The following is a 26,535-nucleotide window of genomic DNA, read 5'->3' on the forward strand; positions in this document are numbered from 1 at the left end:
CCGCCCCGCCCCTGCTCCCTCCCCCCGGCGTGTCCCTTCCCCTCCCCCCGCGTGTCCTGCCCCCTCCGCTGCCGCCGCCACTGCTGCTAACAGCGCAGCCTGGACTAAGACGAACTCCGGAGCGAACTGAGGAGAAGTGAGGAGGAGGAGGCGGCAGCGGCGGCGGGGCTGAGACTCACCAGCCACAGGCAGCGGGAGAGAGGCGGTGAGGACACCGGGCGCAGCGCGGCGGCGGAGGCACCAGCAGCGGCCGGGAGCAAACAAGCGGCGGCGGCAGCGGCTCGTCGGGAAGAAGCAGCAGCAGCGCCTGCCCGCCCCCTCCCCCGCCGCGGAGAGCAGACGGGGGCAGTGCCGCGGAGAGGAGCTGGGCTCCGGGTGTGCGCGCGGGAGGAGGGGGAACCTGGAGGACTGCGCCGGCCGGCCGGGGGCGCACGGAGCCGGGGAACGGGGGGAGACCGAGTTTCCTCTTTTCTGCACCCGGGACCCGGCGGTGGCGACGGGTTGGTTTGTTGCTGATTGAATCTTCTTCCTCCTCGGGGAGCCCCCCCTCCCCGCCCGGATCCGGCCGGGCGCCCCGTGCCGTGGTTGGGCTGCGCGGCGGACGCTCGCGGGCTCTGCGCGATTGGAATATGGTTGGGGAAATGGAAGCCAAGGAGAAGCCGAAGCCGAGCCCCGATTACCTGATGCAGCTGATGAACGACAAGAAGCTGATGAGCAGCCTCCCCAACTTCTGCGGGATCTTCAACCACCTCGAGAGGCTGCTGGACGAAGGTAAAACACTCCCCCCTCCCCGGGCCTCCGCGCTGCTCCCTGGATCCGTCTCCGTCCTCCATTCCTGCCCCGAGAGCCGCGGGTGGGCTCTTCACTGGCTCCTTCTCTTCACGGGTGTCTCTAGATTCGGTCTTAGCCTCCCATTTCAATCCATGAAACAAAGGGGCAGCCGGATACCCCCAGTTCCTGCCTGTAACAGCAGAGATTTGGTGTGCGGGGGGGGGGGTCCTCGCCTTGTGTGGTTCCCCCCCTCCCCCGATTCTCTGCACATCGTCCGTTAAACAGGGGGAAGGGGAACCACCACCTTATGGAGGAGAGGGAGCGAACAGGAAGGGGAACGGCGCTCAGGAATGTGGTTTAGGGGGCCGGGAGGGTCGTTTGCAAGCTGTGTGACTACTGGATCACGCTGGAAAGTATTGGAAGGAGAGAAGGGTCCTGTGTGGCGTGTTTTATGGGAGAGTTAATGGATTCATTTTGTGGGCCTGGAGCAAGGGAAGGGTGTTTGGTGTCGGGATTTGGCTGTTCTGGAAACTGTTTGAACTTGAACGACTAACACCGGAATGGCTGAGCTCCCTTCCCTGCTCTGGCATGGGCCCCCGCATTACCCCACCCCAAACTGGTCACAAAGTAATAATTTAAAAATTTCCTAGCGTGTGCGAAGGGAGCAAATGCTTATTCCGGTTGTCCTTATATTTTAAGGAAACTAACGTAGAGATTCCTACGTGTGACTATACTTACTGAAAAGAATTACGAAATAAATTCTCTTCTGCTGCCAAATGTCCGCTGCTGCCTCCAGCCAGGGCGCCGTCTTCTCTAATCCCCGCACCCAACTCCTGCTTGCAAAGGGTGCAGAGAGGCCGCTTATTCAGGGCCACATTCGTTCTCAGTTAATTAATTTTCACAGAAAGTGTTTACAAATCAGTGATGTCATTTTAAAATAATGTCAAATGTTTGAAACATCACACGTTCTCTGCCTCTCCCCTTTTTGTATCTGCTTTATTGTAGTCTCCTTGTATTTAGAGCTTTTTTAGGTTCTTTGTATGTGTGGGGTGCCCGTTTTTTTTCATTGTGAGTGCACAAACAGTAGTACTCAACTGAATATACAGCCATTCAGCTTGGTGGGGAAATATGGAAATCTGTTTAATATAATTACAATAGTTAGTTTTTTAATCTGTAGAAATGAAAGCCATTGAAAGAGTTTCAACTTTGATTCTGGGGAGTTTTAACATAAACTACAGGATTTTGAGATTTTATTGGGAAGGATTTCTGCCTGTAGTCAAATCCTTATTTGAAAGAAAACTTTTATCAAGCGATTGACCCCAAAGGAGAAAACTGTTTGTATATTTGATATGACAAAACATTCAAAGACGATACGTAAAAATGAGACTGACCATATTGCAACAGAAAATAACATACTTTGAAAAATATTACCTTTTTGAAGGAAATGACTGAGGTGAAAAACAAGAATTGGTACAACTGGACTCTAGTAAACAGTATTTACTTGAAGTTTTTATTCATGTGTTTTGGAGGATTGCTTTTATAAACCTTGAGTGGATAAAGGTGGTCTTCAGAAGGAAAACCACTTAAAATATATAGTTATGGTCACTGTGAAATATTCTTCAGAAAGATTTAAAAGCAAGGGATGTAAAATCAAGAAGAAACTGGATGAAGAAGACACATTTAAACATAAATGAACTTCACAGAGGCCTGGTGATGGATTTTAAATTCCTGAAGTCTTTCAGGGTTATATGATCTGCGTGGGGGGAGCCCTACTAAGTTCGTTGGTCAGGAGAACAAAAGAGAGAAACATCGCTGTTGTCAAAAGGATATTGAAACAGAGGAATACATGAGGTCACTGCATCTTTTGAAGGTGGTTGAATCCTGGAAGCCCTGGAAATCGTGTTTTTACTAAAGTTTCCTAAATCCAAAATAATGGAGGACTGTGGTGGAAGTTTAGAAACGTTACTGAACATTCAGACTGTTTTCCACCTTCTTTTTTTCCAAACAGTTCGTTTTTTGTTTCTGAATAGCTCAGGAAGCATTCTGCTTCTTCTTTAAGGCTTCCTGCTTTTTCCTGATTGTGTTGATGTTTGGATGGAAGAATTGTGGAGGCAGAAAACTTTCTGGAATGTCCCAAAAAAAAAAAAAAAAAGTTGCTTGTAAAACTTGTGAATTATCTGAAGGTTTCAAAATGTGAACACTAAGGGGCGCCATTTATTTCTTTTTGTGAGAAAGATGAGGACAGATTTGTAAGATCTTTACTAACCTTAATACTAAAATTAGCAACTTTACTAGAAGACAGTCAAGAATTACATTTGAGGAGATGTGCTTAAATATCGTAGATCTCTGTATTTAAATAATTATGAGCTTATATGCAGTGTTAATGTGACATGTTTCATAAAAAAGCATGTATCGTAGGAAAGTTTACCCAACTTTTTACATACAAGTCACGGTGGGCTACGAAAAAACTCTGTAAAACTGTGTGCTGTGGCAACAAAAAAAGCAAGTTAAATATTTTGAACCAGACACAATATTAGATTTACCTTAATTTGATTAGCTTTTTAGGGCACCCAAGATTTTATTTAGAGCACTTAAAGGTTTTTTTATATAATTACAGTATTTTAAGGTTTCTTAAAAGTAGCTCTCAAAATAATACCAAATATTAATTAGCTTTTAGGAAGGCAGGAATAGAAAAGTGAAGAAAAAAGTTAGTTTATTTTTCATCAGCAGAAATATATTTGATTTACTTTTCAATAGATCACATTTCTATTTTAATAGTAGTAGTTTCTGTTCTAGGTGCTTTTATGTGTGTAGCTTTTTTAAATAAAGGTACCACAAAACATGTTACCTTTTGTAAAGATTCTGTTATCCATGCTTTTGGAGGCATAACATTTCTGAAGGATTAGCAACTGAGTCTTTTATTTATTCTCTACCATCCTAATTAAAGTAGTGTAACAAGCACTTTAAAATAACCTTGATTTTAAAAAAATACTTTCTAAGTAAAATTCATTTTCTCTACTGATACTGGATTATAGAAGTTTTCTTATGAACATTTTTTACACATGGCCTTATCTAAAGACAACAAATGGAGTGCATGTGATCTTGTAGTTCCTGTGTTAAATCAGAAGCAGAAATTGAACCAGCTGTTCTGCTATATGATTGTCTGGGCTTTTGTTACTCTTTTTACTCTCCTTCGTTGTTAGAACGCTTAACAGTTAAGTGACTTGTAAAACAGCCCATTCTACTCTGCACTGTGTTATCCAAAACATTTTCATTTTCTGTACATTTCGCTAAAGGTTGGTCTTTGAAGATATTGATACCTTGTGCTGAATTTTGATTGAAGACCACTGGCGTAGCTTTTTTGCAATTTATCGTCAGCTTAAAGGTTATAGTGGCTGGTATGAATGTGGCCTTTTAAAAAAAATCAACGTCACTGTAAAACTCGTAAGCTAAGCAGAAAGCCAATCTTCAAGTATTTTTCAAGTTGTAGCCTTTTTAACTCGTGTAAAATTCTTTGGTAGATTAACAAGGATGTTTAAAATGAACATCATAAGTAGGAAGTTGGATTGTTTTTATCAGACTAGTGCAAACCTGTTGGAAGAGGGTTTTTTTTTTTCCCCTGAATGTCAAATGGGCTGTATTTCCTGTAATTGTTTGCACCATCAAATGGGACTTGAATTTTTTGCATTTGATTTTAGTTCCTAAAATACTTAAATATGTTTAACCTATATTATGATTTTTGGTAACTTAATTTTTTGCTTTCCCCTTTATAAGATGACCTCTTTTACACAATGAATCAGTTATCTCATTTCTTGTACTCTGTTATCTAGCAATGAAAGTTTCAGAACTCTAACTGTAGACTGAGATTTTAAAATAAATGGAAGTTATTTAGTTCAGATATTTTCTGAAAACTAAAAAACATTAGGTTTATTAAACTAGTTGTTTTTAACTAACATTTTTTACTATTTTACAAAAAGTATATGCTGATCTTAACTGACAGTTCTAAAATACAGAAATTCCATTGAGTATAATAACATGAACATTAAAATGTTTTTATATGTGGCAGTAATCCTGACTTTTAGAGGAACTTAGCTTACTGTTTAAGAATATTTTTGAACTCCTGAAGCTACAGATGGCAAGATTCTGATACTTTTTGGTAGCATGTATCACTAAGAGTAACCGGTTTTTGACTTTCCAAAGATATTCATATCCTATGAAGAATTACAGCTCTTTACTTGTTGTTCTTGCCTCTGAAAGCCCTACCCAAAAGTGTTTCACTTCACAGTTGCATCCGATGAAGTGAGCTGTAGCTCACGAAAGCTTATGCTCAAATAAATTGGTTAGTCTCTAAGGTGCCACTAGTACTCCTTTTCTTTTTACACTTCCAAAAGGAAATGATGAATTGGGCGACGGTTTTTTGCCTACTTTTGGAAATGAATAGGATTAGTTGCAGCATGTTTTACATTTGTCTGAATCAATCTGAGTAACAGTAGTTACAACAAATTAAACTATAAATGCATCCAGACTTAAGGAGACTTACATTACTTATATGTTGTTGTCAATTAGCCAGTATACTGGCTCTAAAAAAGTGCATATGAAAGTTGTGGAACTATGAAGGGCCAAATCATACAGTTTTTATGCGTAATCCAGTTGGTTTCAGCTAGGCTGCTTGCATGACTAAGGTTTGCAGGATTGGGTACCAAGTCTGTAGATATTTTTCTTTGAGATAATTCAGTTAACTTTGTACATGAAAAAAGAAAAGGAGTACTTGTGGCTCACTTAACTTCAATGAGAATACTTGCATAGGCCAAGTTAAGCACAGATCTTTGGAGGATCAAGGCCTTAAATATTACACGTCTTGTCAGAATTTACTTTTAACTAACTTTAAAATATAATTAAGAGGGTACATGTCCATTAAGAGTGTACACAATAAAAGACTAATGTTTTCTGTGTAGATATCAATAGTACCCACTTTACTGTTGAGCCTTTTCACTTTGCATTGCAACTATATGTAAAAGCATGGGGCAAACCCAAACATTCTCTTTATAGGAAATTTCTACCTCATAAAATGGCATATAGTAGGGGTCTCCAAACTTTGAGACGAGGGCCATATTAGATTTTTGAAGGGGCTTCGCAGGCTGAAGCGACTGTGAAAGAAATTAAATATATGCAAAATCGTTAAAAAAAAAACAGCACTACTCTACTCTGTCAGTATTGCATTAAATTCTAAATCAGGTATAAGTTAATCGATGCAGGTACTGTGAAATCGCACTATTTGTCAATACGTTAAAATCATTTCACATTTTTAAATTTTATTTCTAAAAACTTATTTGTATCATACAAATACACATTCAAAAATAAAGAAATATTTTAGAATTAGTGAGAAGTATGGTACTGATGTTTTTCTGACAAAATTGCATTTAGCTGTGGTTCAAAGTTAGTGTTGCCTATCATCAAAATTGATTGTAAATGTTCATCAGACAAGGAGATGTAATTAAGCAGGGGTCCGTGCCTGCTCGGCTGCAGCAGCAACACTCCCCTATGTTGGCTCCCCTTTTGTGGGGACACTGCCTACTGGGGGTACTCATCCCTCTGCTCAGCTGAGCTACCTCTCCACTCCTGTGAGCTGCTGCCGGCAGCCCCTCCCCCTGCCTGCTCTGCATGCCTACTTAGCTGCAGCCTGCCCGCTTTGTGCTGATGGGTATCTGTGCCTGCCTGTTTGCTTCTCCTGCTTGGCTGCAGCAACGACTGTCCCCTAGTTGGCTCCCCTTTTGGGGGGACACTGGCTCCCAGAGGCACTCACCCCTCCGCACAGCTTAGCTGTGCTGACGCCCCGCGTGAGCTGCTGCTTGCGGCCCTTCCCCCTGCCTGCTCCGGGTGCCTACTCACCTATTCACTTCTCACCTGTTGGTGGAGGGCCGGACAAATGGAAGCCCCGGGCCGGATAGGGCCCGCGGGCCATAGTTTGGAAACCCCTGGCATATAGTAACAGACAAGATTGTAGGGCTCCAGAATCTTTTTCAAAAGTCTGTAGTTGTAATGTGGGGTGGTTTGTTCCCTTTCAAAATCTGTTAGAATACTTTTCAAAACAAAAGTCACATTAGACTTTGTAATAAGAAAGCTTATTCATGCACAGTCTCCTGAATTATTTGTGGACTACAAGTTTAAAATATTACTTGTTTCTCGAAGCATAAAGAGTTTAAAACTGCCTCACAAACATGATATTTTTTTTTCCATTTTTTGACAAACTCTTTTTACCAGTGATTGCATATTTTTTGCATTGTTGGAAGGAATGTAGTCAACTAAACAATCACTTTCTGAAAATTTTGTATGTAAGATTATGCAGAAGATTAAAACAGTTAGTGGAACAGTTTTTTCTGACTTTAAGCGTTTGACAGCAAATTGTGTATGTTCCATTATCAGCGGAAAAATTGACTATCCCTTATAAACATAAGCTGAACAGAAAACCCCTTTTTTCAAATAAAAGGTATTTTAGAACATATTCATGATATACCATTTAAAGGGTACACTAACAGAAAATTATTTTAAGTAGTCAAAAAATGGTTTAGCCTTTATTCGACCAGGATAGAAAGCACACTTGATTTAGAGATCTGCATTTTCCATACTTAACATTTTCTGCTTACTAGAATTATTTTCTGTAATAGGGTCATTTTCGCTTTGAAAACTTGACCTTTCCATTTTCCACTGATCAGTGTCAGTACATCACTTTTCATAATTTTTGTATTTTTAAAGAGCTGTCAACACCTAGGTAGTTCGGGGGAAAAAAATCAGAAACACTTCTGTTGACTAATCCATTTTCCCCTTCCTTTTTCCGTTAATACCTGGGTAAGGCCATTATTCTGCTAAATGGTTTTTACTTTCCTTTATCATTGTGTTTATACAAGGGACTTATTACTTTAGAGTTAGTATTCTCCTGGCTGCATATTCCTTATCTGAAGTCATGCATAATAACTAGTTGTGATATAAATAGCTATCACTTCAAGTAAGGAGTGATTGGCCAAGAGCATATCAGATTAGTTGTACAAACAGTAAGTACATTGCTTAATGAACAGAAAATACTATAAAATATTAATCGACAGAAGTGTTTCTAAATAGTTCCCCCCCCCGAATTACTTGGGTGTTGGCAGCTCTTAAGAATACAATAACTACAAACAGTGATAAGAAAAGGAGTACTTGTGGCACCTTAGAGACTAACCAATTTATTTGAGCATGAGCTTTCGTGAGCTACAGCTCACTGACATAAAAGGGTAGAAAATCCAAAAGTCGGATTTCCAAAGCTAAGGATTAAAAAATCTGGGACTGTCCCCTAGATAGTATGTGTATTAGAAAGGGAAGGTGGGATGTGAAATCAGTTCTATTTCACTAACCATTTTTTTGACTAATACACTTTTCCTGTTACCGATATTTGTTAAAGAAAAGCTTCATCTCTGGAAGAGAACACACTTTAAAATGAGAACCATAAAACAGGAATCAGATCTATTTAAAATAGCATTTTAATTATGTAGACCTCTAGAAAACCAACACTTTGAGTTTTGTCTTTTAATTAGTCTTCCTAATCTTAAAGTACTCTGTTTATTTGACAGTCTGTTTATATAAAAATTGTTGTTAATGAGATGTATAGTTAATTGCTGATCTCATGTATGGGTGACAGGGGAGATGACCTGTGTTAAGCTAACTGACTACTGGGCCATCCTGACAGCTCAAGCTGATTGATATATGGCCGTAGAAACTGATGGGTTATACTCTGCTGCTCTGATGAAGGTGGGGGAAAAACTCTTTACCAAGAGGAGTGTAGAATAAATGAAATGCCTCCACTCACTGACCTTTGTCTTTATTGAAACACAATTCAGAAGCTTCTGATTGAGACTTGTGCATTTTGCCATATGGATTTTGTTCAGAACCGCATATACCAAAACATTCCTTGCATTCTGAAATTTGTTAGTTTAAAAAGAAACAATATTCTAATACTAAGAGAACTAGTTGAAGCAGTAAAATAGGCTTCATGAAATCAAATTCAGGTTAACTCAATTGTCCATTGGATATACTGAATTTCTCTGTAATAGGAGGGCCTTTTATTGATAAGCAGATTGGAGCTATGATTAATCTTCAGAATGGAATCTTGTTTGCTGGCAGTCAACAGATTTTGTTTCTATTTTGTTGTGAATGGCTTGAGTTAAACCACCATTATTTCTAAAACCAGTGACTGACATCTTTGCTGCTTATCTTGGGTTGTTTTAAGTATTCTAAACTTCTTTATGGATGATCTTTGATCGAAATGAACAGTTAATTTTTAATAGTGAAGTTTTTCTAATATAATTATAATTAAACAAGCAAAGTGATGCTCTTCCTTAAACAGAAAGTGATGCTCAACCTTAACTATGGCAAAGCTAGTCTTCTGCTATGTTATCAATGGTTTAAGTATGCTATATTTTTTTACGTGTATCTATACTGTCAAATTACTGTAGATAACATTTGTCACGTGGCTTTAGAACTTGAAGTTCCAGTTTTCGATAGTCCATAATTCCTTAACACCTGGTAGTGTCTACATTTGAAGGAGGTAACAAAATGCCAATTTTAAGTCTACTGAGAGTGTAAAAGTACTGATTGTAAATATTTTCTAGTACTTATTTGTTTTTGGCATACGTTTTTATCCTTGTCTTGACTTTTATTTTTTTCAGACTCCTAATGATAAATGTGATTCATTTTTACTACAGTTACTGGGAAAAATTTATGTAGAGAAGGGGAGATGGAATAGGTGCTTTTTATAACTTAGTGCAAGACGTTTGCAGTAAGCACTAAACAACTTCTTTGTGTAAGTAAACCTCTCCATTAAGTCTTGTAGGGTGGGGTTTTCGAGTGCGTAGTAGTTGGTTATAGGAGCACAAATGCTATTGAAAGCCAATGAGATTTATGGTCTCAACTTAAGTCCTTTTGAAAATCTCATCACTTGTGTGGAAATAGAAACAGTGATTGAATGCTGAGGATATTTTATTCCATTCTAATGAATTAGGGTAGGTTTCTGTACTTTAAGATGGCATGTCCTAGGAACTGTGACACCTTGTGATCTTCTTATTCCATTCTAGGAAGTGCAATCCTTTATTTTTAATTTTAAAAACACAAATATATTCAGGAAAATCAATTAAGAAAACTTTACTGCACAGTTGACATTCAGTTGGGCTTATCAGTATAGCAGTATGAGAACTTGTAGTAATACTTTTAAAGAAAAGTTCAAGTAGTTATTTCTGCATAGATAGTACACGGAGCGCTCCAGGGACTTAGGTTTCTCATTTATGAACAGAACAGGTAATATGTGAGCAGAGGTAGTGGAAGATTCGCACCTATTTCATCCCTGTTCTGGGTGGATCTTCTCTGGGGTAAGGGGTTCATCACAAGTCCTCATGTGTTCGGCTCTTCGCATCTGAGACTGCCAACAGGTGTCAAATAGTGCTAATAGTGGGTTTTTTTTTTGGTCTGTCATTTTCAGATGGACAGTTCCATCTCATAGGCCTGCTAGCATCCAGTGTTAAACGTTGCTGGAAACTTCATTGTTTAAACCAGGGGTTCTCAAACTGGGGGTTGTGACCCCTCAAGGGGTTGCAAGCTGTCAGCCTCCACTCCCGAACTCCACTTTGCCTCCAGCATTTATAATGGTGGTAAATAAAAAAACAGGTTTTTATATATTTATAAAGGGGGGGGGGAGGCTCGCACTCACAGGCTTGCTATATGAAAAGAGTCACCAGTACAAGAGTTTGAGAACCCCTGGTTTAAACCTCTCCCCTTCTGAAAGTCTCTCTTTTTATTAGTTATTGAGTCTGTATTAAACACGGTATCTTGGAGAGCCACCTACCTTTTGCTTTCTGGAAATTTTATTCCCCTCTTCCCCCAGCCAGGTGTTCTCTTATTAAAGTACAGCAATCAAAGTATGCCTAGTATCTGAGAAAGGGAGTGAGGAGTTTCTCCAAAGGAGATGCCAGTGGCACATTACATTTTGTTTAATATCAATTTTCTGGTTGGCAGATAAGGATAAAATCAATACCAAAAAAAAGCCTTTAGCTTCATTATGTAGTGCTTGTATTTGTGATGGTGGTCACCTCTTTAAGTGGTGGCAGCTTGTTTAGTACATGTGTAAATTATGGGTTAATTAATTTAGTCTTAATCTAATTGCCTTTACATCTTCACATGAAAAGTCACTGCATGATTGTGGAATACAGGTATGGAGGAAGTCTAAACTTATAGTAATTGAGGTGCTGTGCTTCAGGTTCATCTGGTTTAGATGCATGGAAAAAACTTGTTCAAGGTTCCCTCTGTCCTTACGTTGTCCAGTGCTAGTTTCTCACTTAAGTGCCCCAAATTCAGTCTACTTCAGTTTATTTTTAAGTGTTAGTGTGGACAAGCATGAGTTGCTTCATAGAACTTAAGTTTACATATGCCCTGTGAAGCATCTACAAAACAACTAAAACAAAATTTCTAAATACTGTACTTAGAGAATTCTCTTGTCAATAGTTTATAATAATTTTGAGTTAATCTGAATCTGGTCCGAACAAACAGGTGTTTAGGAAGGGAGTTGCAGAAGATCAGTGGGATTTGTGTTCCTAAGGTTATGTCTTTGATATAAAAAGGGTGTTCTTACAGCAAGGTAATGTGTATTAGCTATCTCACTGTAAAATCATAGTGGAGAGAAGGGATAGACAGTTTTCACCATGATGTAACTAGGTGAGCGTGTGCCTGGAAGAGGGATATAGTGTTGGCTTTGTCTCACTTTCTTGCAGTGAAGACATAGCCACAGTCAGTGAAACATGTTCTCCTAAGTCACTTGTGGTTTTTTGGAAATCCTACTCTAGCTGTGAATATACCTATTTGCATGACTTTTAGTAAGGATTCTATTACTAATCTGTTCATCTAACTGCTGATGTTAACAGACTTGATTATCAAAGTGGTATTTGAAGAACTATATAACAGACGCTATGTAAATTAAGTAAAACAAGCACATTCATAGTCATAAATTTTAAGGCCAAAAGGGACCACTAATTTGATCTCCTGTATATCACAGGTCACGCGCACCTGTGCCTTAAACCCAACAACCAAAATGAGACCACAGGTATTACAACCCTTGGGAGGCTAGACTGTTATGTGCCACAGGCACAGAATAGGAGGGATCGACATGCACCAGTGCTTGAAGCCCCTGCAATCTGCGGGAAATAATTAAGTGAGAGAGACCCAGATAATCTTGGCAAGTGACCCCACCTGCACACTGCCAGTCTGACATGCGGGGGGAAAAGTCCTTCCTGACCCCACATATGGCCATCAGTTAGACCTTGGGCATGTGAGCAAGAGCCTGCAAGACAAGCACCTGAGAGGGAGAGAGAATGCTCAGTGCCACCTCAGAGCCCTGACCACCTTGCCTCATGTCCTGTCTCCAGCTGTGGCCATCCCTGATGCTTCAGAGGAAGGAGATGATTCTAAAATCCTCCCAGAATACATTAAGGGAGAAATTTCTTCGTGAACCCTGCTGGTGGCTGGCTGAAACCCTGAAGCATGAACTTTAGGAATGTAAGACATAAACAGTAAGTGAGCCCCAAGGCTGTTGAGTCCTGTGTCCAACCATCATAATAAGCAGTCCGGTCATACAATTGCACTCATGAATTTATCCAGCACTCTGTCAAATCCAATTAAGTTGTTTTGGCCCCATTATGAAGGTTAGTAAAATGAATTATTTAATTTAAGGGTATAGTCTGATTTGGAAGACAGTTGAATTTGCAAATAAATATCTCAAGCCAGTTTTGGTCCAGAGAGAAGGCTAGAATACTTGTGAGCGTTTTTCTTTCACATGCAATTGTTACTAAGCTCAGTTATCACGTGGTGGTGTTTTTGAGAAATACCATATATAAGTGACAGTAGTAATACTGCTATTTTTTTTTTTTTTAAAAAAGGGGGGGATTGTTGCTCTTAAGCAAATAAGTCTTCATGAAGATTATTACAATATTTTGCTCTTTTCCCGCTTCATGGAAAGGCTTGTTTTTATGGCAGCCACTGAGGCATAAATCATTTTTTGGAGAGAGAATTGAAAAAGAATGTATGTTTGAAATATTTACATTTGTTTAATCAAAATCATCTTGGTAGAAATATAAAAACGTGACACTGGCTTGTTTCGGGTAGGGCTGTTCATTTAAAAAAAATTACAGAATTTATCAAGTAAAACATCTGACAGGCTCTATGCAGAAGCTGTTACGTGTGTTTTCTAACTAATCAAGCCTTAAGTGAAACAATTTGCAGATAGGTGTTCCACAGTGATAAAGGGTTAATTTAGATTAAATTCCATAGGTATTGCAGTGTTTCCAGTTGCTCATAATTCAAGTGTAGCTCCTAGGGAACCAAAGAACAGTGCATCAGCTATATAGATAATGGGGTACATAAAGCTAGTGTCTATTGATTTACTAACTGAGTTTTATTCATAACTATTCATGAGGAAACTTGTTGGTTCCAAATGGGAGGTTTAACGCACATTGAGGCTACTTGGTAGTTCAGAGTTTTAATATTGCTAAGTGTCTTCAGTCAGAAAGGTACACTTGCGTCAGCCTCAGATTAACATAGGGTGAATAACAGAGCAATTTGTCAACCAGGCAGCCCTGAAGAGTGTCAGCAAGAAGGCTGATGATGATGAATTGGATGAAAGTGGGTGCTGCAGTAGATAGCCACTACAGCCACTGTTAAGGCTACAGTCTTGAAGGATGGTAGCTGATATTTAGCTATATGCAGGGTAATTGAGGAGGAGCTGCAATCCTGTGCTTGGCTGAATAGAAAACATATCCCTTTATGCTTAAAGAATTTTAGCGACTTCTGTAGCTTAGACTGGCAAATAGATAACAGAATCAGACAATACGGAAAATGAATTTTGAACACCAGATGTATTTAGGACTGATAGTTGCTACATTTCTGAGGCAGATACCTGAAGTTCAGTTAAATGCCATGATTATTCTCAGAAATGTTACAGGTCAATGGGTTTCTTGTGCAGATATTGATTTGGAAGCAAGATTATTTTAGTTTATGCTTCAAAGTTAATTTTCTCACGTTTAACTTTTTTATATATTTGAGTTCCAGTTATTTGGTATTTCTGCAAGTGCACAGAAAATACATAGTTACGAACAAAAGGAGATTTTTTTTTCTCTGTTCTGCAGAAAAGGACCTAGGGGTTACAGTGGACGAGAAGCTGGATATGAGTCAACAGTGTGCCCTTGTTGCCAAGAAGACCAATGGCATTTTGGGATGTATAAGTAGGGGCATTGCCACCAGATCGAGGGATGTGATCGTTCCCCTCTATTCGACACTGGTGAGGCCTCATCTGGAGTACTGTGTCCAGTTTTGGGCCCCACACTACAAGAAGGATGTGGAAAAATTGGAAAGAGTCCAGCGGAGGGTAACAAAAATGATTAAGGGACTGGAACACATGAGTTATGAGGAGAGGCTGAGGGAACTGGGGATGTTTAGTCTACAGAAGAGAAGAACGAGGGGGGATTTGATAGCTGCTTTCAACTACCTGAAAGGGGGTTCCAAAGAGGATGGATCTAGACTGTTCTCAGTGGTAGCAGATGGCAGAACAAGGAATAATGGTCTCAAGTTGCAGTGGGGGAGGTTTAGGTTGGATATTAGGAAAAACTTTTTCCCTAGGAGGGTGGTGAAACACTGGAATCCATTACCTAGGGAGGTGGTGGAATCTCCTTCCTTAGAAGTTTTTAAGGTCAGGCTTGACAAAGCCCTGGCTGGGTTGATTTAATTGGGGATTGGTCCTGCTTTTGAGCAGGGGTTTGGACTAAATGACCTCCTGAGGTCCCTTCCAACCCTGATATTCTGTGATTAATTTAGAGATAAAATTGCCTGTTGCTTCTCCCAGCATTGCATAAGAAGATATGGAGAAGGAAGCTTTAACAAAAGTAGGTTATAAGGTTCCTCGTTTTTGCCATGTGCAGATGTTTATCCATTTTATTCAGTGAATATTAAAGATTTTTTTTTTGCTGTTGATGTTTAATTTACTTTGTACAGGAAACTTGAGTATATTTTTCACACAAATTTCAAATGTCTACATTTTAAGGCTGCTAGCCACCTGTATCCCCAACTCAGTGTCTTAGATCATTATAAGGTTAAATTTATAAAGTGAGTGTGCAATCGGTTCTGTACACTTTGGCTTCCCTAGGGCTTGTCTACCCTTAAAATGCTGCAGTGGCACAGTGGAACTGTAGTAACTGAACTGCTGTAGTGCTGCAGGTTAAGTCTACGCTACAGTGCTACGTTGGTGCAGCTGCACAGCTGTAGCATGTCTGGTGAAGATGGGAGAGCACTCTCTTGTTGGCATAATTACTCCACCTCCGCAAGAAGTGGAAGCTATGTCAACAGGAAGGTGTCTCATGCCGACATAGCAGCAGTGTGGACAAGGCAAAACTTGCTTTGGGGGTGGGGGGAGGCTTTGTCACGCCCCTCAGTGATGTAAATTATATTGACTTATGTGATCGTGTAGACCTCCCTTCTGAAGGTGCTATCTATGCTGATGGAGAGGTGGATTACCTACACCTCCCAAGTGGTGGTAGCTAGGTCCAAGGCAGAATTCTCCCAGTGACCTAGAGCTATCTATGCTGGGGGTTAGATTTGTTTAATTGAGTCATTCGGGGGGTGGATTTTTAACACCCCTAAGCGACATAGTTAAACAGACATAATTTCCTAGTGTAGATCCAGGTCAGTCTTTAGCTGAACTTCTGATTTGCAGTTCAAGAGTCCCTAACAGAGGCAAGCATTTATTAGTACAAAAACATTGAGCAATCCTAATTAGTATTATAATTGGAGGGTGCAGATTCACCTACTTGTGTAGTCATGAATTAATATGAATTCTGTTAACTCTTAGGTCTGAAACATCAGTTGCATTCTCACTTCAGATATTTATTAAATACAAATTCTGTTTGACTCCTCTGAACTTGCTAGATTGAGTGCTGAACAGAGTATTTTGGCTGCTGCAATATCTGATCAGCTGTTCTGTGCCTAAAATATATTCTAAAGTAATCAGAATGACAGGTCTATGGAGAACAATTTTTCTTTTTTCTAAATTTTTGCCATGTGACCTTGATATTTGGTAGATATAGAAATGTGATTATCTTTAATATGATATTCATTTACTGACACATCTTACAGAGGATCTCTTGTTTCTATTGGTAAAGCTTAGACTCTTTAGCTTCTGATTAATAGTATAACTACTAACCAGTAGCTTATATGTTATCTCATGGAGATACTGTAGATGGAGGACAGTTTAATGTCATCGTAAAAAGCTTGGGATTTTTAAGAAGGAATGAATATGACTACTAATGAAACTTGGATAATTTCCAAGCCCTGAAGCTAATTGGCTTCTTAATACTGCAAATATGAAGGCAAATATTGTGCACTTTTTAATATGAGTGGGATTGTACCATAAATGTGATAGACTAAACAAAATGTATTTACTTTCAAAAGAAATGTATTATGTAGTGTGTAAATTACTGCAGAAAACATGCATTGATTTTGAAATAGAAAGTGTTATGGATTTCTTACAAATCCAGTAAATTTAGATTTGAATAAGTAAAACAGTCCAGTTTTTGGATAAAAGACATGAGTGTAAAGTTAAAAACTGCCCTCCTAAAATTAAGTGTTCAGCATTTTACACTGGAATATATTCCTTTAAGGAAATGATATCCGTCTTTCAGAAACTGTTTCCTTAAAATAGCAAACTAGCTTTTAAACTTAATAATTGGAATTTAATAAATCAGATTATACTTCCACCTTCCTAAAAAGCTTTCAAACAAGCCATAAAGTAGCATTAAGAGAAGTCTAAAGGTGGCAATAAAATTACAGCAGTGTGAGCATCAGAGCTGCTTTTCTCCAGGTGTCTTAATCTGAAAATAACTTGAAGAAAGTATAGAAGTTTACCTTTTAAAGGTTTACTGTCGAATACCATGTTTATAGTATATAGCTTATCTTTTTAGATTAAAGGAATGCATTTGGGTTAAAATGCGTATTTTTTTTAAAATTGCTGTTACCTGCATTGTATAAACTTTTGATTATTAAAGCAATTTTATAAAGCTATTTCCCTATTCACCATTTATGCTGTTTATTTCACAAAGGTTTTCTTCAGACTACAGAAATCATAAAAATATTTCTATTGACCTTAAGCTTAGTACAGTCTAACTTCACGAAATACACTTGTTTGTGTTAGCTTAAATTTAACAGTCCTTTTAAATGTATTGACTTAATGTGTTGGTGAGCAATTTCATCTATAGTTTTGTTCTTCCATTTTATCTCACTGGCTACTTTTGCCTTTTCTCTCATTTGCCCATTTTTATTGAGGCTAAAAGTAACACCTGTTTGATTTCCATTTTTTGTGTGATCTGGCATCATCAGTGATTGTCAGTCAGGCTCTGTAAGTATGATTGCACAAAATGTAGCATAAAGAATGTTCGTGGCAAAGGTTCTTTACTCAGTTTTGTGATTAGCCTTCCACACTATCACATGAAACCATGATCTCAGAAGTGAAACAAATCTCTTCAGACAGTATTCTCTGCACCTGGAGGAGGCATCATTAGAAGTCTGGCAAGGTTGCCTCTGAGATAATCTACAGGGTGGGATAATGCACTCTACGGGGGTGTAATTTCTGAAGCACACTAATGTGTTGTGCATTAATTGTTCCATGTAGACCCTGTTGATGCACTTTTTACTGTAGTGCTGCTTGAATCAGTTCAGTGTTAAAGCTCCTCTTTTGGCCTTTTTTTTTAATGCTTTAAAGACACCCTCAAGATAAACATCAAAAGATGTGGCCTTGACACCACACGCTGTGGGACGGACAGCGTCCCAGGATAGGGATAACTGGTGAAGAATTGTCAGAGGGAACGTCCACTTTTGAGGAAAATCACCTTGCTGTGATTGCAGAAAAATGCTTGAAAAGAAAGGAAAGACAACTGTCATGCAGCAATTGTGGCCCAACCCTGTGTTTCAACACCACCTGCAGTGTTGCCAATGAGCCTGTGTGGCTCAAGGATCGGACTCCTCAGTCACCAAAGGACCCATGAAAGAGATCATCCTCGACCTTGAGGGATCACTGAAGATGATGATAAAGCTCAATAAGGAACTTTTAGTACATATCAGCAGGGTCTACAGACCACATGATAATGCAGTTAAATCACACCCGTGTGGTGTGCATTGCCTCACTGTTCATATCAAAACTTTAAAACCCTTTTCTGTTTTGTTAGTGAAAATGACTGAGGATAGATGTGTAAATGTACCCTACTAAATTGTGTGGTTTGTTAGTATTACAGTTGCAGTAGTAGAATGTGCCCAAGAACATCATGGTAATACTGTTTCAATTCTGTGGGAACACTCCCATAGATATCATCAGTAAGGATTGTGGGATCAGGCTGCAGATGTTAAAGTAAGTGGGGCTTAAATATCTCCATTTAGATTGAAATATTTTTCTCAAACTTCACTTGACTGTCAGAAAAAGCAGTTGTGTTGGGTGATAAGACCTGCCAAATCAGTTAGTGTTAGTGACGGGTTTAATTTTCTTTTAATTTGTCGCTTAAGTTAGGAAAGCAATTACATTTACTAGGCTGAACACTGGTTACTGATCCCTCTTTCCAATATGTATACGCAAATTATCCATTGTTTTAAGATATAAACATCCTTTAATTTCGGTAACATTGAAAGGAGACTTCTAAAACTACTGTATTCAATCATGTTAAACTTTTTAACTTATTTATTACATTTGAAGCACCCGCAATGAAATATTTTGTTCGTTTGGGTGATTTGTATTAACATTTGTTTTAAATAATTAAAAAGACACACTAACTCAATTTGATTTCTACTTCTGGCAGTTCATATGTGACGTTTCCAAAAGAGCCTGTCTTATACTTCAAGAGGAACATCTCCCAGTAAAACAAGAGAACACTACTGCTGTTTAGAGCAGTTTCTCAAACTGGGTCAGGACCCCAAAGTGGGTCGCAACCCAGTTTAATGTGATCACCAGAGCCAGCATTAGACTTGCTGGGACTCATGGATGAAGCCTGAACTCCACCCCCACCCAGGGTGGTGGGTCTTGAGCGCCAGCCCCTTTCCCCCCCCCGTGGTGGCCGGGCTTGGGCTCTACCTCTCCTCCCTGGGATCATGTAATAAGTTTGTCTGAAGGGGTTGCGGTGCAATGAAGTTTGAGAACCCCTGGTCTAGAGTATGGACATTTTAAACAGTCTTTGTAAAACGTAGAATAAAAGTGCTTACATCAGTTGTTAGTTCACAATAGTCTACCAGCTGACACTATTACTATCAACAGTAAAATAGTAATTTTGTATGTTGATTGACAGGCAGCAATTTCAATATTTGCACGTATAAGTTTGATAGGATTTAGTAGCCAAATAACAATCTGTGTTGATAGTAGGTGTTAACTTGAGGAGTTGTTATGGTTACATTGTTAACTTGAAAATCCTCTTTGAAGTCTTTATACATACTGTATTTAAGTTACACGTACAATTGCTGTAACTGAAAAGTTAGTGAAGAGAATTCAAATCTGTTTAATTTGTGATATAACAGCTCTTGTATTGTCAGTTTCACTGTTCTTCCTTATAAAAAGAAAAGGAGTACTTGTGGCACCTTATAGACTACCCAATTTATTTGAGCATAAGCTTTCGTGAGATACAGGCTAACACGGCTGCTACTCTGAAACCTGTTCTTCCTTATGTGGCCAGTAAGTTTCACCTGTGCTGGAAAGATGACTTCTAAATGGAAGAGAAGGAAAACCCTTCTAAAGGAATTTAAATAAATCAGATCCTTCTCCTCTGAAGTCAATTTAAAAATAAATTAAGATTAGTGGCCCTTTAGTTTTAGGTTTTCTTTGCTGGTGCTATTTGTGGTACATTTTGAATTTCGGATAGCAAAGATCAAATGAAGGGTCAAACTTCCATTCTAAATGGTGCTTCCCCTTTATAGTGCCCCATTCAAAATCTATGGTTGGTTCCCTTGTATCAAACCGTGTGGTCAGAGCAATATATACACCTGGCTAACTTATATTGAGAGCAAGGTGGATGTAGTGATGTAAACCTAGTAAATAGTGGTTTTTTTCACTACAAAGGATCATACCAGTCCTCTGATGGAGCCTTGTGTGTCACAGAGCACTTGTCTCTAAAATAATCCATGTTTTGCTTCAGTTTTGTCAGAATTTGACATAACAGTAGTCCCCTTGTCATGCTTTGGTTTGAGAGCTGTAATTGCAGATAACATTAAAAAGACGAGAAATAAATACTGACAGTGCATTATCTTATCTAGTTGTTAATTTCGTCAAATAGTCCTAGAAACTTGGTGTACCAGTTGTTAAAAGCAATGAGCTGTGAAATAATCGGAACTGCAGCTCGCAAATACCAGCTATTGTTTTCAATAAAGTTGAGCTGAAATCATCTTTCCATGCTGCATTGCAGTGGAAAACCAGTTAATTACAATGTTACAAGGAATGTCATTTTCTCACTCATGTCAAGAAAAGGTTGCTAACAATATCCCATCAGAGGAACAAGCATCTCAAATATCCAGCACTACTGACTGAAGTTTAACGTAATCTAATTAAGCAGAGAATGTAGTCTGTTAATGAAGTAACTGTAAAACAGATGTCCAGTTATTTATCCTTAGGCTGTAGATTCAACATTTTCCAAAGCTATGCGATACTTTTGAAACTACTTATCTAGCAAACCAATACTAGAGCTATACCTTTGATAATCCCCTGTAGTAATAGCTTTTTATTATAACTCAACACAAGCTGTTAAATTTGATAAAATAATATGGAAATAGTATGTGGTAGGGTATAAATAATATGTCATGTCTGGAGCTGAATTCTAGTGTTCAGGCTAGATTTGTAGTTTTTGGCTGTACACAAATTCTACACCAAAGGTTGCCTGTGGTACAAAATTTTTTTAATGGTCTTTGATATGAATTTAAAAACACCAGAACATAGGAGATTCAAAGTAAAAATCAACCAAAACAATAGACCTTTTTCCTCCTGTTCAGCCATTTTATCCCTAGTCATGTGGCCAGATGAAGTGTGTGAATAGAAGAGAGATCACAGGAGAGATTGGTGGCTGGCTGGGGTGCAGTTCCTCTGAATTTAGTACAGTCATCAGCTATTGAAATCTTTTAAATAAGGAATGTGCCTTGAAGAAGAGAATAGATGTGATAAGAGTTTGGGGTCCAACACTAATCAGAGCAATGTGGCAACAGCTAAATAAGCTCAGATTGTGAAATTCAAAAAGTGGAATACAACTGATAGTAGATATTGTCTGGTTATCTTTGATATGACTGTAATGCAAACTAGGGCTGTCAATTAATCGCAGTTAACGCAAAAATCACAATTAAGAAATTAATCATGATTAATCGTACTGTTAAGCAATAAAATATCAATGGAAAATTATTAAATATTTTGGATGTTTTCTACATTTTCAAATATATTGATTTCAATTACAACACAATACAAAGCATACAGTGCTCACTTTGTTTTGATTACAAATATTTGCACTGTAAAAAACAAAAGTCTATTTCAATTCACCTAATACAAGTACTATAGAGCAATCTCATTATCATGAAAGTTGAACTTAATTCTACATTTGTACAAAAAAACCCTGCATTCAAAAGTAAAAAAAAAAAAAAAAAAGTAAACTTTAGAGCCAATCGTTCAGACAAACAAGTTTGGTTAAAATTTGCAGGAGATAATGCTACCTGCTTCTTGTTTACAACGTTACCTGAAAGTGAGAACAGGCGTTCACATAGCACTTCTGTAGCATGCGTTGCACAGTATTTGTGTCAGATATGCTAAACATTCGTATGCCCCTTCATTCTTCGGTCACCATTCCAGAGGATGTGCTTCCATGCTGATGATACTCATTAAAAAAGAAAAGGAGTACTTGTGGCACCTTAGAGACGAACCAATTTATTTGAGCATGAGCTTTCGTGAGCTACAGCTCACTTCATCAGATGCATACCGTGGAAACTTTATATATACACAGAGAATATGAAACAATATATTCAACAATATAGTCTCTACGGTGCCACAAGTACTCCTTTTCTTTTTGCGAATACAGACTAACACGGCTGTTACTCTGAAACCTGTCATTAAAAAATGAAAGCGTTAATTACGTTTGTGACTGAACTCCTTGGAGAAGAAATGTATGTCTCCTGTTCTGTTTTACCTGCATTCTGCCATATATTTCATGTCATATCAGTCTTGGATGATGACCCAGCACATGTTCATTTTAAGAACACTTTCACAGCAGATTTGACAAAATGCAAAGAAGGTACCAAAGTGAGATTTCTAAAAATAGCTACAGCACTGGACCCAAGGTTTAAGAATCTGAAGTGCTGACCAAAATCTGAGAGGGACGAGGTGTGGAGCATGCTTTCAGAAGTCTTAAAAGAGCAACACTCAGATATGGTAACTGTGGAACCCGAACTAGCAATAAAGAAAATCAGCTTCTGCTGGTGGCATCTGACTCAGAGGAAGAAAATGAACATGAGTCGGTCTGCTCTGCTTTGGATCGTTATCAAGCAGAAACAGTCATCAGCATTGACGCATGTCCTCTGGAATGATGGTCGAAGCATGAAGAGACATATGCATCTTTAGTGCATCTGGCATGTAAATATCTTGCTGCACCGGCTACGACAGTGCCCTGAGAACGTCTGTTCTCACTTTCAGGTGACGTTGTAAAGAAGAAGCGGGTAGCATTTTCTCCTGCAAATTTTAACCAAACTTGTTTGTCTGAGCGATTTGGCTGAAGTAGGACTGAGTGGACTTGTAGGATCTAAAGTTTTACTTTTTTTTTTTTTTTTTACTTTTGAATATAGGGTTTTTTTGTACAGAGAAATGTAGAATTAAGTTCAACTTCCATGATGATGAGATTGCTCTATAGTACTTGTATTAGGTGAATTGAAAGACTATTTTGTTTTTTACAGTGCAAATATTTGTAATCAAACATAAATATAAAGCGAGTACTGTATGCTTTGTATTGTGTTGTAATTGAAATCAATATATTTGAAAATGTAGAAAGCATCCAAAATATTTAATAATTTTCAATTGGTATTTTATTGCTTAACAGTACAGTTAATCATGATTGATTTTTGTATTGTGTTGTAATGGAAATCAATATATTGGAAAACGTAGAAAATATCTAAAATGGTATTCTGTTATTGTTTAACAGTGCCATTAATTGTGATTAATTGCGATTTTGTTTTAATCGCTTGACAGCCCTAATGCAAACATGTTTAACATCCCTTTAAAGAAGCTTATTTTAACTTTTTTTCATCTGATTGTGTTGTAGGTAGTATCCTTTTTTTAAAAAAGCTTTAAAATAGGGTTTTCGTGGTGGTGGTGGTGCTTACCTTTTGGCAGCTGTTGATTTCTATCCTCTTGTTACATGTAGCAGGATTTTTCACTTCCTCCAATAGACATAACTATGGCAACTGCCTTAGCCAACTTGAACTCCTGCTGATTGGTTTTAAATAGCAGACCAAAAATGAGGTATGACCAATTTGTGTATTGTATTCTTAATTTACATCTTAAAAATTGAGATGTTTATGTTCTAGGTTACTTCTCACCAGGTAACCATAGATAGGGTGACCAGAAGTCCTGATTTTTTTTTTTTTTTATAGGGGCAGTCCTGATATATGGGGCTTTTTCTCATATAGGTGCCTATTCTTCCTCTCCCACATTACCTGTCCTGATTTTTCACACTTTCTATCGGGTCACCCTAACCGTGGGTAGCATGGTATTTACTAGAGGTGGCTTTTACCAGGTAAAATCTTTGTTTGTTTTTTTGTGTTACTACCCTGGGAAAAATTAGTTAGTCATAGTTTAAGACGTTTTCTGTTTTAAAAGCTGTTTTGTTAATGCATACCACATTACACAGTTTTAGTTACATATTCAAATTGTGGTTATGTAAAGCAGTAGATTCATAGATTAATTTAGGTTTGTACAAATCAAGTTAAATTCCAGTGGGTGTAATACTAATATATCTAATGATACTGAACATTGGAATGTCTGTATATGTTTTGCTTTAGTGTTTTCTAATGACTCATTTCTGTTGTGATATTATATATACAAGTAAAACGTGATTATATGAAAACGACAGTCATGCAGAGTTGTAGGCTTGAAGCATTAAGCAATCAGAAGCTTGCAGAGTTGTAGGCTAACAGTCCGGACCCCAGTAAAGAATGAGTGTTGAGAGAATGCAGAATCTGTCAACTTCCCTGATGGTTTTATTTTCTAAGGGATAACCTATCCTAACTTCTTAAATAGTGAGGGAGAGTTTTCACTCATTGGTATATTTGCTTTCCACAACCAACTCTCTGTATAACTTTTCATGAGTGATGTACCCAAATATTTGCATACTAATATCTAAAGAATATCTTTAGATTTATTAATCTAAATTTGGGTTATTGCTGATTATGTAGTCTATATATTGTATGACTTTTAAATGAACCTTTTTACTTCTGCATACACCTGGATGTATAGACGCTCTTTCTTTAACCTGTGTATTATGTAATTTTAACATTAGTTTTTTAATAAAATTTTTAATTATGTAACAGAAGCCCAACTTTGAAGATTGACTGTATCCATTCAAAACTGCTGAATAAGCTCAGTCTAAGTTTGAAAAGATTCGTTCTGCGCTTGCTGGATACTGATGGAATTGTTTTTCCTGCTTCAAACCATGTTGAAGCCAGTATTTACCAGCATCCTGTCCTAAACTAATTTTCCCTGGGAAATTGCCAGCTCTGAAGGTGACAATTTTAAAACCAAGCAACCTGGATCTAGAATGTGTATGACCCTTTTTAAAGTATTGCATTTTATTTTTGTTAAACAAGGTATAACAGTCCACCGACTGGGTTATTTTAATCTAGATAGTAGTCTTGAGGATAACTTTAGTATCAAATAATAAAGAAAAAAGTACCTCTTCCAGTATTTTATCAAGCATTGTTTTAAGCCTGTATTTAAGATTTCTCAGAATATATCCAAAAAGTAGATGCCTACATTGTAGTTCATTAGGAAGGGAAAAGCCAGGTGAAAGAGCAATGTAATGTCCTATGCATGTATGTACATCATCTTTATTTTCACTTTCCCCATTGGGTATATGCCCACAAGACTAAAGTTAAACTGTAAAACAAACCCCATTTATTAATAATGGAATTAAAGGTGTCAGATCAGTCAGTCCTTTGAGGTTTGTTAACTTCCTATATGTTTACAGACGTGAAATATTTTGTTTGCTGCTTAACATTTGAATGCAGGTAAACAGTCAGCTTTAAAAAAGCTATCCAGAGACATAGGAAACTTGACTTGTCATAGCATTTAACGTGAAATATAATTGTGGCTTTTGTCCAAAAAGCTAACTGAAAGATGCAATCTGTTCAGAACTATTTCTCTGCGGTTTACAATTGTTAGGGGTTTCCCATGTGAGTGATAGGTCCCTGCATCATGTTGGAGAAGCTAATGTCTAAATGGATGTGGTGACTGCCTTAGAGTGATGCTGCCATTAGCAGTGAAAAATGTCTTTCTTGCAGTTCTTGTGCAGCAGGCCGTGGAGTGCAGCACATTTTTATAATAAAGGTGATGAATTTAATCGCAAACTGGCAGCCAAATGGAAATTGCAGACCTTGATACTGGGAGAAAATTGCCTATAAAGCAACTCCTGAGAGAGCAGGCTTTAAATTTATCCACCCATTTCGACATTGAGGAGAACATAGGAGTTGGAGGATATTTTGCTTGGCCTGCTTAGTTCAGATGGATGACACTTCGGTCTTTTATTTAAGAAGTAGTGATACAGTTTGTTAAAAGAATGACCTTGTTACTTAAATTTTACGTGTAAGACTTTTGGAAAATATATTAACATTTTGAAATATTTGCACTTCCTTTTGAAACTGATAAGCATGATGATCTTAAATCTCTGCATTTTTGTCCTGTTTTCCTTTGTGTGTGGCCCTGATACAATCTGAGAGAATGAATGTGAAAAACAAACCTTGAAGGTCGCAGAGTATTGCTGACCTAAGTAATCCTATAAAATGATTTAGCTAGTCTCTAGTCACATTGGTGGAGATGGGGATACAATCCTTTCTCTGGAAGAACTCGTGATAGACGACATTCCTTTTGCAGCTGTTACAAATGTTTGTTGCAGCTTATTAAGTTAGATTACAATAAACTAAATAGTATTAATAGTACTACATGTTGATTTCTATTATGGTAGCACCTGGGAACCCCACTTATTGATAAGGTCCCCATTGTTGTAAGCACTTTACAAAAAAGTAACATGTGCATTACAGACTGGGGGGGGTGTGCACTGTGCATAGTTGCTGGAAATTTTTCCTCAGTGGTACTTGTGGAGATGGCTTCAGTGTCCTTCGCTGTCGTGCTCCCCTGGCATTGGTATAGAGCAGTGGTTTATAAAGTTTTTTTTATTGGTGACCCCTTTCACAAAGCAAGCCTCTGAATGTGACCCCCCCTTATAAATTAAAAATGGGGAGTTAATTTAATTTAATGGGAGCTCAGGGCAGTCAGGGTCATGGAGCTGATCGCTCAAGACCCGCATGTAACCACCTTGCAACCCCTGAGGGGTCATGACCCCCAGTTTGAGAACCCCTGATGTAGAGGACCCAGCTGACACAAAATCCCATCACCCGTGACTCCTATAACAGTTGCTGGAACTGCTCTTCTTGCATTTTTAA

At 38.2% G+C, this 26,535-nt stretch overlaps 1 protein-coding gene and 1 long non-coding RNA gene across 13 annotated transcripts in view; one reads left to right on the forward strand and one right to left on the reverse strand.

Moving 5' to 3' along the window:
• Positions 1-177: 177 nt before the first annotated feature.
• LOC142071587 (uncharacterized) lies at positions 178-1,619 on the reverse strand. Its single transcript, XR_012667707.1, has 2 exons — positions 1,510-1,619; positions 178-961 (listed from the first exon to the last, which is right to left on the reverse strand). It is a non-coding gene; the product is annotated as an uncharacterized LOC142071587 (long non-coding RNA).
• The window catches only part of QKI (QKI, KH domain containing RNA binding), a 317,720-nt gene continuing 291,394 nt past the window's right edge, over positions 210-26,535 (forward strand). For 9 of the 12 annotated variants that reach the window (XR_007355754.2, XM_048844053.2, XM_048844055.2 and 6 more), the window contains exon 1: positions 482-771. Coding sequence is in view for 11 of the 12 variants with exons in the window: in XM_048844053.2 (XP_048700010.1) it covers positions 630-771 (142 nt within the window). In the remaining variant the exon portion in view is untranslated. Of the gene's footprint in view, positions 772-26,535 lie in introns of all 12 variants that reach the window. The other 3 variants (XM_048844060.2, XM_048844063.2, XM_048844064.2) reach the window with 1 other exon arrangement.

This window comes from Caretta caretta, chromosome 3 (genome assembly GCF_965140235.1).
Source record: "Caretta caretta isolate rCarCar2 chromosome 3, rCarCar1.hap1, whole genome shotgun sequence".
NCBI classification, from domain to species: domain Eukaryota; kingdom Metazoa; phylum Chordata; order Testudines; family Cheloniidae; genus Caretta; species Caretta caretta.